Consider the following 12,803-nt stretch of genomic DNA (forward strand, 5'->3'; position numbering starts at 1 on the left):
TGACCTGATAAACATTTTTATCCCGTGTCAGATTTCCTCAAAATGCTTTGGTTTTTGAGTTATAAGCCAAAAACTGCATTTTACCCCTTTGTTCTATTTTTAGCCGTGGCGGCCATCTTGGTTGGTTGACCAGGTCACGCCACACATTTTTTAAACTAGATACCCCAAAGATGATTGTGGCCAAGTTTGGATTAATTTGGCCAAGTAGTTTCAGAGGAGAAGATTTTTGTAAAAGATTACTTTAATTAACGAAAAATGGTTAAAAATTGACTATAAAGGGCAATAACTCCTAAACGGGTCAACTGACCATTTTGGTCATGTTGACTTATTTGTAGATCTTACTTTGCTGAACATTATTGCTGTTTACAGTTTATCTCTAACTATAATAATATTCAAGATAATAACCAAAAGCAGCAAAATTTCTTCAAAATTACCAATTCAGGGGCAGCAACCCAACAACCGATTGACTGATTCATCTGAAAATTTCAGGGCAGATAGATCTTGACCTGATAAACAATTTTACCCCCGTGTCAGATTTGCTCTAAATGCTTTGGTTTTTGAGTTATAAGCCAAAAACTGCATTTTACCCCTATGTTCTATTTTTAGCCGTGGCGGCCATCTTGGTTGGTTGACCGGGTCACGCCACACATTTTTTGAACTAGATACCCCAATGATGATTGTGGCCAAGTTTGGTTTGATTTGGCCCAGTAGTTTCAGAGGAGAAGATTTTTGTAAAAGTTAACGACGACGGACGACGACGGACGACGGACGACGACGGACGACGACGGACGACGGACGCCAAGTGATGAGAAAAGCTCACTTGGCCCTTCGGGCCAGGTGAGCTAAAAAAAGTATGTAAGCATATGTTCCTCGAAATCAAATAACTATATGAACATCGCTATGTGTTTGATTAAAAAGATAAATTGTATGTGTAGTCCAATAATATATCATTTTAATCATGGTTCTGTGAGTGACTGTTCATTTATTTTCACTGACGTATGAAGGAAATGTGCTGATAAGTAAAATAACATGATTTAAAAATAGTTATTAATACTTATTTAAAGGCATTTGCTAATGTCAGTTAAAACATAGTTTGCCTCTCAGCTTCTTACAGAAATGAATAAGAGGAAATGTGGGGTATACGTTAATGAGACTTCGGAAGTGATGATATCAACTTCCAAGGAATTAAAATAGAACGCTGACTTATAATTATGACGTCATTGTAGTGGTAACAAGATTTACAAACGTGAAGTGTGACGTATGTTCAACTTATTCATTCTCTAACTCAGAACTCAAACATGCAAAGAAATAAGAAGATGTGGTATGATTGTCACTCTCCACCTTATAGTCTTAATGTAAGAACTAAACATAGTTGTCGCTCGCCGTCTCGATATTTAAGCTACACATTTCTTATTTGCCACAAGTTCAAACGACCACAAAATATAAGATCATATAAGGCTGAAAGATCGCAATGACCTTTGCCTCTTCCGATTTGACCTATATGATATTCAAGATCACTTGGGACGCATCCCTGGGGCTCTAGGAGTTATAAACACCGAGATTTGACTTATTACCTTGTTGAATCTGATTACATGCGGTGGTATTCCAATTAAGTTTTGTCGGTCCGTAAACTGTAAAGTAACGACATGAGTAAACAGCCATTTCTAATCATGATGGTTTGTTTTCAATGCAGCTGTTTCTAATTTTAAGCAATATCCCATTTTTCTGGCTTCCGAGAAAAACTTTTAAATGAATAAGCATTTAATTTGTGAGGGTTAAATCCCAATAGATTTTATATGACATAAACTAATAGAACCTTTATTTTGATAAATGCATCAGATTCATTGACCGAATAAACACACTTAACAATATTATTATTATAGATGTTTGTAGAAAAATATTGAATGTTTTCATAACATGGCAAATAAACAAACAAAAAATACCAGAGAAAAGCGTTCAATTTTTATAACAGAAAAACATTTAATATTTAACCATTTATTTTTTAAATACTAACTTGGCTGGTTCTGCCAACATAGTGGTTAGCCTTAAGATAAGGACATGTGATATGATTGCCAATTAGACAACTATCTGTTCAGAGCAGAGGACAAAGATGTTGACAATTAAAGGTCAATGAACGGTCTGTTATAACATCGTAGAAAAGCGGAGTACTACTACACTAAGTCTGGCTGTTAATGGAAATATAAACTATTTGAAATATCGTATCATAGGGAACCTGTGAACTAAGTTTCACATTCATCGAAGAATACCGTGAACAAAATCTTTAACCTGAAGTGGGACATTATGACGAACGGATGCGCATACCGATGAAAAAACATATTGCTCTATTACTGTCGAAGGTCGGGAAAACATTTTCAGACTCGACTAGGTTTAATTAACTATCTGATTTATTCATATTTTTATACATAATTCGTACCTTATCTAATTATTTTTGAAATGGGTATCTACATATGTACTAACTTATATTGCGACAATATATTTAAAAAAAAAAGGTTACATACTTATATGTCAAATGAACCTCTCTTATATATTTATTTATTCAGATTATTGAAACTTGTCATTGATTGAACGCAGTACTATTGTGTAATTAGTTGATAAGTATTAAATAATTTTTTTTTTCCATGAAAGAGCTCAACTTAATGTATTATATATCAGCAAAATGAATAATAATTGTATACGTTTCGTGTAAGATAAAGTCATCCAAAGTAATCTCTGCAGACCATTGGAAGTGTTAAGTTATATATGTAAATTATAAAAATAGTATGATTGCCAATAAGACGACTCTCCTAAGACCGAATGACATAGAAGTTAACAACTATAGGTCACCGTAAGCACGTTTCGATACATGCTCAAATGAATGTGTTTTATATATCCTGTTTTGTTTAAGAAATCTTCCATAGAATTATACCGTTTGAATGATTTACCCATCTTTTCAACAATATGTTCTTTGTAATTACTGATGGAGTCGGAGACTGTCTGGCTAATAAAACAAAATAACGGATATAACCATCAACTTTGAACAACAAAATATAAAACTGAAAACAATACAAACTGCAAAAGAAATAGACCCAATGTAATTGATGTTACAGAATTATAGACAGCATATTTTGATCTCATCACATGCAGCGACAGACCTATACCATGGTGTTGCCATGATTGACAATTAATCTTTAAAGCATGATAGCTATTATGTTGTGCAAGAAGTTAATGTCTCGTTATATAAATAGGATGTAATACAAGACTACATCTATAATGAAAGTCAACCATATAATGAACAATAAATTGTGCGACAATATAGAAAAAAAGAAAAAGCATACTAGGAAGACCAATTTAGTGAGTTATTTTCACCTAATCTAATCCATATATATATAGTTAAAAAACTGATAAGGACCTCCCATTGTAATAATCTTCCATTTACATTTTGACATTTTTTAGTTCAACCTGACAATTCGCTATTTAATGTTGACATTTATGTTTGCAACTTGACATTTTTTAGTTTCAAATTGACATTTCTTAATTTATTTTTGGTTGACATTTCTAATTTCCCAATTGACATTGTTTAGTTTCAACTTGGAAAAGAGAAATGTAAATTTGGAACGGAAGTAAGGGTTGTCCTAAATGTGTAACAGAAATAATTGGTGTCCACAATTCGATGTACTTAATTTTGCACCAATAACAGCTACATTAAACATATGGTTAATGTATATAATTCTAACTCTAAACGATGCTATGGTTTCATCTTTCTAAATCCTGGATCATGACCTGAAATTTTTTAATACCTTTAAGTTATTATCACTAAAAACTTTAAAATTCTGAGGTTATTTTTTTCAATTAACAGAAAAATATGTTTTTTGTTTTTTTTTATAAATACCTGTGTAATCTGTTTGGGGGGTCTGCTATAATTAAAAATTGTAGCGGGTTTAAGCGGAATATGAGTTTGTTGAACAACCCTTTAATGCTATCCAATACGGATACTGATAAATGTAAGAAAAGCTTTCTGAAATCATTTCAATATCGAGGTCTTCTTACTGTAACAGCTGTGTTTAGTTAATATTTGAAGAATGCTTGCACTACTTAGATTGATATTAAGTATCTGAGATTTTATGAAAAGATGTTATGTCGAAGATTTTGTTATCCCATCATGACTGCTCAAACATTCAATTTGCTATTCATCAATAAAAGGAAGTACTTAACATCGGTATACTATTATTGGTATCTGATTTGTAGAATAAGTTGCAGACCAGACATAGAAGCTATAAGTTAACCCTGTAAAAACTGTATTTTGTTATACATTTACAGTGCATGTGAGAAGTCAATGTTTTGTAAAGTACGCTCTCTGAAATAAAATCCTGTTTTTAGACATGAGTAACGGGAAATGTTGGGTCTACGGCAATGAGACTTCTGATGGGATGATATTAACTCTCGGGATAACAGAGTGCTTTCTTTTAATAAAGAAGTAATTAAACCTTCAGAGGCGATCCGTGGCTAATGTTCAGTATAGGCATTCCCTTACGGAGGGAAGTGTTTAAAACAGACAGATTATTAGGGTGTTTGTATATGCTGCTGTTTACAATTTTAAGTTTAATAACATGTTTTAACTTTTGTCAATTCATTATTCAGTAGTTGTACTTCTTGCCATTGGTATATGAACAGTATAATTTCGAAATAACTTGCTGACCAGACATACTAGTTTAACTGTATTCAGAAATGTACATTATACGTAAAATGTTACCCTTCATTTTTTTTTTTTAAATACCGATTCAGCCAGTATTTTATCATTGTATTTTATCATCGGCATCTTCATGGAAGCAAAGCTAGACTTTTATTAACAATTCATCTTGAATAGTTCGACAAGCTGTCAATGTTAGAATTAATACGAGATCTGATAACAAGTCATGATATCATATTATTACCACCATTGTACCTTTGCTGCATTGATACATTGACATGTGGAGATGTGACTGTTTGTAGAACATTGAATTAAATTGTGTTGACATTGTAATATTTAGATTTTCTTCATCCGACAAAGACGTTTATAAATGCTAATTCCGTTGATTTAAAATAAATTCTAGCTTGTAATAGTTTTTTGCGGATTTAAGACTACGACGATAGCAGCATTATTGAATAGAAGATTTATTTTAATCAATTTCCATTATTCCTATAAAAACAGACATAACGTTTATGGCAACCTGGTAAACAACAGCACTGAAAGCATTTGTTCTACGAACAGAACATTTGAAATTCCGCCTTGAAGGGATAATATCATCAATGTAAATATGCTATAAGGAGTAGGTCCGGTAGGGCCCATTTGGCCTCAAATTTCAGGTTCATTTGATAAAAGATTTTGTACACTTTTTAAGCACTTTTAAAAGAGTCTACTTCAGTCGTTTCAATTAATGTGAAAGAATTGAACTGATTTAGTCATTTCAGACGCTCATCTTCAAGCTTAAATATGACAAATCTATCAAATATGCCATAATATGTCACTTTCAGATAGTTTTGTCAAAAATGGAACTGGCCGCATCCGTTTTCACGCTCAATCTTTATATATTATGTATTATCATCAAATACAACTTTCATTGAAATATTAAGAATGAACACGAATGCGACCACTTCTATTTACGCCGAAAACCGTCCAATTTAAACGCATATATGCTAGAATTGTGAAGATATCAGAACAATAGTCCAACATTTTCTACATTTGAAAATGCCTGTACCGAGTCACGAATATGACAGTTCTTGTCAATTCGTTTTTGATGCGTTTTGTTATTTGATGTAGCCGTATGGTTATGGACTTTCCGAGTTGGTTTTCCTCTGAGTTCGGTATATTTGTGATTTTACTTTTTTTAGCATAAAATTGAGAATGGAAATGGGGAATGTGTCAAAGAGACAACAACCCGACCAAATAAAAAAACAACAGCAGAAGGTCACCATTAGGTCTTCAATGTAGCGAGAAATTCCCGCACCCGGAGGTGTCCTTCAGCTGGCCCCTAAACACATATATACTAGTCTTAATGATGCTAGTACCCGATATATGTGCATCATATTGTCAAAAACAGCCCATATTCATGTAGCAGAAATATTGTACTTTCCAATAAATAGCTAAAAGCTTAAGTTTGCATTATGACAATTTTGTAAAACTGATAAATTTTGGGGCCAAAAAGAGGTCTTACTGAACATAATCCTTTACAAACTCAAGCTTCTATTATGTTTGTTTTTATCAAGAGTTCAACTCATATTACATTAAAAACCTCTAAATATTTCATTCTTGCTAAATTGATCTTTGCATCTCCTATTCATTTGATAAAACGTTTGTATGTAAAAGAGCGGCAAAAGATAACATAGGACAGTCAAACAAAGTGACAACGCCTTACAAAAAAAAAAGGAAAAACAACGGCATACAAAACCCACCATAATTTTTTTTTAGTATATGACTGACCTATAAGGGTCCCGCCCAAAAAAATAGTGGTGCTCTTATGTTTAAATGTAGTAGTTTGAAGTATCTCAAGCCAGGATTTCTTCTTAGTGATTCAACAAAATAAAACCAAAAAAAAAAAACCACACAAATTGAAAATTAAAAGTAACACTCGAATATAGACTAACAAAAAGCACCTGCATTATGTTATAGAAATAAGAAGTTACGAAGAAGAGAGATAATAGCATGTAAAACTGTTTTAGCTACATTTTGTACATGTATAGCACAAAAATATTTTGAAATCTACTTGAACATGGACTGAAACTGAATAAATCAATCAATATATAAGTTCTATTAAACAATATTGCAAATAATTAGATAATCAGAAAATGCGTTTGCATAATGGTATATATTTTAGACAATGTATTTTTTCTCTCAGAAAACCCACGTATTTGAACTCATCAGTTGTCCTTAATTGGTAATGGGAATTGAAAACCACATTTATTAGCAAATTCACTTACGCTTACAAAACCTACGATGTACCAATATGTCTTTATCAATTAAAATATTGAAAAGATCAGCAATCGTTCATTTATTTGCATTTTATGATGAAATGCGTAGGAATCTCTTAAAAAGCAATTAAATCTTGAGCAATATATTGATTGCTTACCCTTTGAGAAATTTAATACTAAAGAAAGACCAATTTGATACAAAATTTAATGTTCGGGAATTACAAGCTTTAAATTGATTATTGATAATATACTTTCTAAGCTGATGTAATTAAAATGTTATACGATTCTAATGCATCTAGGAAGTCTTACTATTCTTGCCTTCTTGAAACATTTATCCCATAGGAGTTCTATTTGTTAGCATTGAAAGTGATGCTCGGAAGCATCTATAAAGTTTCGGATTCTTGCCTACTTTCTTGAAATAAAATACTATAAGAGTTATATTTGTTGGCGTTGATAGCTTTGCTCGGAATAATCTAGGAAGTTAGAGGTTCTTACTTTCTCTCTTGAAAAATCATATTCTATAAGAATTATATTTGTTAGGATTGAAAGCATTGCTTGGGTTTCAATTGATGAGTTTGATCACGGTCTACACATGTACTTTTAGTTGTTTTGTTTGTTGGAAGCATAACTCATCGATAGTGTTGTGTTTCCCTGTGTTTTAACTTCATATATGTTTGTACAATTTTTTACACACTGGAAAACATTAAAAGAGGGTTAAAGTGTAAATTTTATGTAATATAAACTTTAGACAAACTTTCATTACTGATAGCAAGTCATTGAATACATGCGTGAATCTGATATACAATGTAGGTAACCACCTTGACCTGATTTCAGAAAGGTAAAAATCTATCTTATTGAAGACAGCTACCTAAAAATAAAATCTTTGATAGGGATGAGAGATTATCCGGGTAATAATAAGTTATTTGCTATATCTAATTGTCAAAGTTATCAGTATTTAGATAATTTGTTACTTTTATAAATGATCTATATCGTTATCTACACTGTAAAAGATCTATTTCAAGTTAATTTATAGGTTTTGATAAAAAGAAAAAAAAAAGTGATATTTCATCATTCAAATCAAATGTGTTTAAAGAATGATCACTATTCAATAAGAATAGTAACGAAGGAGTGGATCGTACTGTGTAACTTGCACAATCAAGTAAGAGAGAGAGTCAGACGCAATATAAATATGATCAAATATAACAACATTTCATTGTCAATGGGTTCAAACAAAAAGTTAAAAATTCCAAATATACAAAAACTTTCTCGATTTTAATATGGTTGTCGATACATTTGATGGAATGTAAGGTGTAAAATTGAGAATGGAAATGGAGAATGTGTCAAAGAGACAACAACCCGACCATAGAAAAAACAAAAGCAGAAGGTCACTAACAGGTCTTCAATGTAGCGAGAAATTCCCGCATCCGAAGGCGTCCTTCAGCTGGCCCCTAAACAAATATATACTAGTTCAGTGATAATGAACGCCATACTAATTTCCAAATTGTACGCAAGAAACTAAAATAAAAAAAATACAAGACTAACAAAGGCCAGAGGATCCTGACTTGGGACAGACGCAAAATGCGGCGGGGTTAAGCATGTTTATGAGATCTCAACCCTCCCCCTATACCTCTAGCCTCTATGTTTATTCTTTAAAGTTATATTTCATTCTTGTTTCTGTGAAAACGTATAATCTCAATTTTAAGCAATGTTCATGTAACAACGTACTTCTATGTTCTATAGGTTATTCGTTCAATATAGAGCTTATCAATAAAAACTAGTCTTAGATGATATTTTATCTTTAATTATATATTAAAACCAATATCTTTTATATTTTAACCCTAATTTGCAGTAAATCCCCATCTGTTGGACAATTATATTGTTTATTTGAATGATTTATTACAGAGGTGTCACGACTCTTCAACAACAGAACCGGATATTTATCATGATAGAGCTAGACGAACATTTGTTCGGATTCAACCGTCTACATCTAAAGTATCCAAGTCTATCATATCGCTTATTCAGCATTATAAATGGAAAATTATAACAATGATAGTTGGGTCATCTCCGGTGTGGAATAAGACTGCTGATAGTCTTTCCATCTTGGCTAGAGAAAGAGGAATCGCAATAACCCAGATTGAATCTTTCAAGGAACCTTACAGTGTAATGGTTCATGGAAAACAAACTAATGAAAATAATTCTAAAATGAGAAGACTGCTTGACAAAACCTTCCAACATACCAGAAGTAAGTGCTTAATTGATCATGACAAACTCGTCCATTATACAATTAAACATCATAACAAGTTCCTAATGTCTCTTCACGATGGTAAAAGCTTCAACGTATAGAATATAACTCAGGATAAAAAGTCATATAATCTGAAACACAATAAGATGTTTTTTAAGCATAATGCATTTGTTTTGTGATTACGAATATCACTTATCGAAGGAAATATTTGCATTAAATTAGTATAGATTTTATGACTTTGTTTATGAAGGAGAATGAACTATTATACGGAAACGTTACAATAAAGGCGATATTTCCTTTGTCTTTAAGCACTTTGTAATAAACAAAGCTCGAAAATTGGAAACATAAACTTATTATCAGCAACGATTAGTGAAACATTGGCTTTAATTTACCCAGTAGAGATAGTTTTTTTATTTACTAGAGATAATGTTTTGATTCAATAAACGTGCTAGATTCAAGACATTCAATTGTAAATCTTTTTCAATGGCATCTAATTAAACAGTATTGGGAATAGAATATTTTCTAAGGTTGATTTGGAGTACATTATGTTAACTGGTACGTGTATCTAAATGTCAAAACAATACTACTAAAAAATACGAGTAACTGATGAACTAAAGGCCGACACAAAGAAATGAAGAATGTGAAACAAATATCTTGCATGTAATATACAGATGATTATAGTGATTATTCAAACTACAGATTTTGAGAAAGTAAAAAACATAATGAAATATCAATATAGCCTTGCCCATTGTCGTTCTGTTCCGCCTTTTGCTAGATATTTTTTTCTGCGAAAGTTGGTTGTGGACTTGAACAATATGTAAAAAGAAGATATGGTATGATTGCCAATGAGACAACTATCCACAAAAGACCAAAATGACACAAACATTAACAACTATAGGTTACCGTACGGCCTTCAACAATGAGCAAAGCATATGGTTCTTTCAAGCTTCCATGGAGATTAAAACCCAATATATATTACATTGCCATAGTTCATAGTAGTTGACCACTTGAAATATGTTTTGGCATGGGGTATGTGAGCTCGACACTAAAATTAATTTGTTAACTGGGGTTTATGTTCAAATCATTTAGATATATATAAATTCACAATTATGTAAGAGTGAAGGGCGATTTTGAGGGGGGAGATGGGTAGGGGGCTGGAAGACAAATAGACTTTGTTATGTGATACATTTTTCAGTATTCTTAAGAATCGTATTTTGTGTCTTATTGGTAGCTTTTAGAGTTTCATCAAAATAGTTACCATCCTTATCCATGCAATTAATTAATTTATGTTTACAACATTTCCTCAAAAGGTCATTGTCTTGTAAAATACCAACGTAACTTAATAGTAATATTGGAAACTTAATTGTGCAGTAAGGCTGAAGATTTTCTAATAAACTCAAAGTGATTATTCATTCCATCAAGATACGTAACTTTGAGCTCGTTTAAGGACTATACTAAAGGGACGACCATTCTGCACTGTTACGTGATAAACTTAAAAAAACTTTAAAAAATCGTTCATTTTTTTTTATATAAATAAGGCGTTAGTTTTCTCTTTTGAATTGTTTTACATTGTCTTATCGAGGCCTTTTATAGCTGACTATGTCGTATGGGCTTCGCACATTGTTTAAGGCCGTACGGTGACCTATAATTGTTAATGTCTGTGTCATTTTGGTCTCTTGTGGACAGTTCTCTCATTGGCAATCATACCACGTCTTCTTTTGTTATATATATTTTTCCATAGTTTTATCACGTAGGAAAATGAATATCATAAAAACAAATAGTTGGAAATTATTGTGAATGAAAAATGAAAAAAATATAATCATGTAGTTACATAGGTCTTATAAATCGTCCCCGACGTTGATTGAAAAATAAGTATTCGTGATGAAAGAAACTTACAGCTTCACCCCAAAATAACTTAGGGTTCTTTGTTTAACCTCGCGATAAAATGTGGTGTGGTGAGCTTTCAATTGTGTTTAAAACGCCATGTATTGGATGGTTGGAATCGATGACTATTATGAGAAATTGAACAAGAAGGTTTTATTCTTAAAATTTACCTTTTATAAGTCAAAGTACGTGTCGAGATATTTTTCTCCCAATTCACACAGGCAAAATTTAATAAATAGGACCAACTAATTTCAAGATTGGTTATTTAGTAACCAGATTTATTAACAGGGGAACACTGAGACTGATAATAAATAAGTCATAAAACACACAGAGTAATTCAAAATTATAAGATTGGAAACACCTTTTAAACATTCTTAGGGTAGGCTTATTTCATATCTCGACTGTTTTTCTATAGTACAATATCTACCTACTTTTTTTCTTTCAAATAAATTTTGCCAATTCAATATAAATTTATTGATAACATATTGCTGCCCTACTTATTTTGTTTGAAATTACCCATATAAATCATTAAGCAGCTATCTTTGTCAACGCAATGATCCTAAGATGAAATATAAATCCTTGTATCAAACGATAGTTTGCATGTCAGAGAATAATAATTAATTACTTAAACAATAGAAAAGGAAATAACAAAAACCATTTAGTAGACTTAATCTATTGATTTCATTTCAGTCTACGTTTTTCTGGGAGATTATCATGCCTTGATTGATTTTGTGAGGGCCATGCATGCCAAACCGGAAACGAGTACTGGAGAATATGTGGTAATTTCAGCCGACCAGAAGCCTTACTTCCCAGGCAGCGACAATAAATATTTCCTCAGGCGTATGTATTACAATTTTGATATACCAATGAGAACTTACAATATCAGTAACATAATTTCTATTACATGTATAAGTGACATATATTTTATTGTCAAAAACATATATGTGCAGTTTTCGTGGCATATTTTACGCACGAGCGATACCTTTCAATGTCATGCGGTGTTTGAGAAGTATTTAAGATGCACTATCGATTCTTTACATGTAGTCAGATATAAATTACTATCATGCATTAAGACTAAAATAATCAAACCAGATTTTCAGCACTAGTATCCAGTGTTCACAAGTCTGATTTAACGTTGTCAAGTATATAAAAAAAAAGAACCAAACAGCAAACGTATGTACCGGATCGTCTAGAATTGACGATACTATCGATGCAGATAAGGAACATATAATATATAATAAATACGATTGTTCGTTGTATCACAAAGACACCAAATTGAGTCTCTGTCGAAAAAAGATCCCCCAAAAAAATAATAGTATCCCCAAATCAGTTATAGTTTTTATGCTACGTTGATAGTGACTCTTTTAATATTGTCTAAGGAAGCATAATGTGTTTACTATTTAGAGATTTCTTCGAACCAGCTCTATGAAGCTTTTAATATTTTCAACGTGTTACATGTACCTTGAGTTGTCTTTATTTTTGTTAAGGGAGGTGTATGCGTTTGTTACTGATCTGATGAGTCAAGCATTTTCTACCTGATTATTTAATGAATGGCAATAATTTATTTTGATTTTATTGAACCAAAAACTAATTTTTGACTCTTCACATTGAATAATCCGCGAAGTGGATTATGTAAAATGTGAAGAGTCCAAAATTAGTTTTATGGTTCAATAAACTCGGACTTCTCTAGAACTGAATTTTAATGTGCGTATTGTTATGCGTTTACTTTTCT

General features: G+C 31.9%; 1 protein-coding gene across 2 annotated transcripts in view; it reads left to right on the plus strand.

The window, feature by feature from the left end:
- LOC134725696 (guanylate cyclase 32E-like) overlaps positions 1 to 12,803 on the plus strand; it is a 74,173-nt gene that overhangs the window by 36,669 nt on the left and 24,701 nt on the right. For both annotated transcript variants that reach the window (XM_063589721.1, XM_063589722.1), the window contains exons 3-4: positions 8,848 to 9,187; positions 11,762 to 11,911. In XM_063589721.1, the coding sequence (XP_063445791.1) occupies positions 8,848 to 9,187; positions 11,762 to 11,911 (490 nt within the window). The remainder of the gene's footprint in view (positions 1 to 8,847; positions 9,188 to 11,761; positions 11,912 to 12,803) is intronic.

This window comes from Mytilus trossulus, chromosome 7 (assembly GCF_036588685.1).
Source record: "Mytilus trossulus isolate FHL-02 chromosome 7, PNRI_Mtr1.1.1.hap1, whole genome shotgun sequence".
In the NCBI taxonomy this organism is placed as follows: Eukaryota; Metazoa; Mollusca; class Bivalvia; order Mytilida; family Mytilidae; genus Mytilus; species Mytilus trossulus.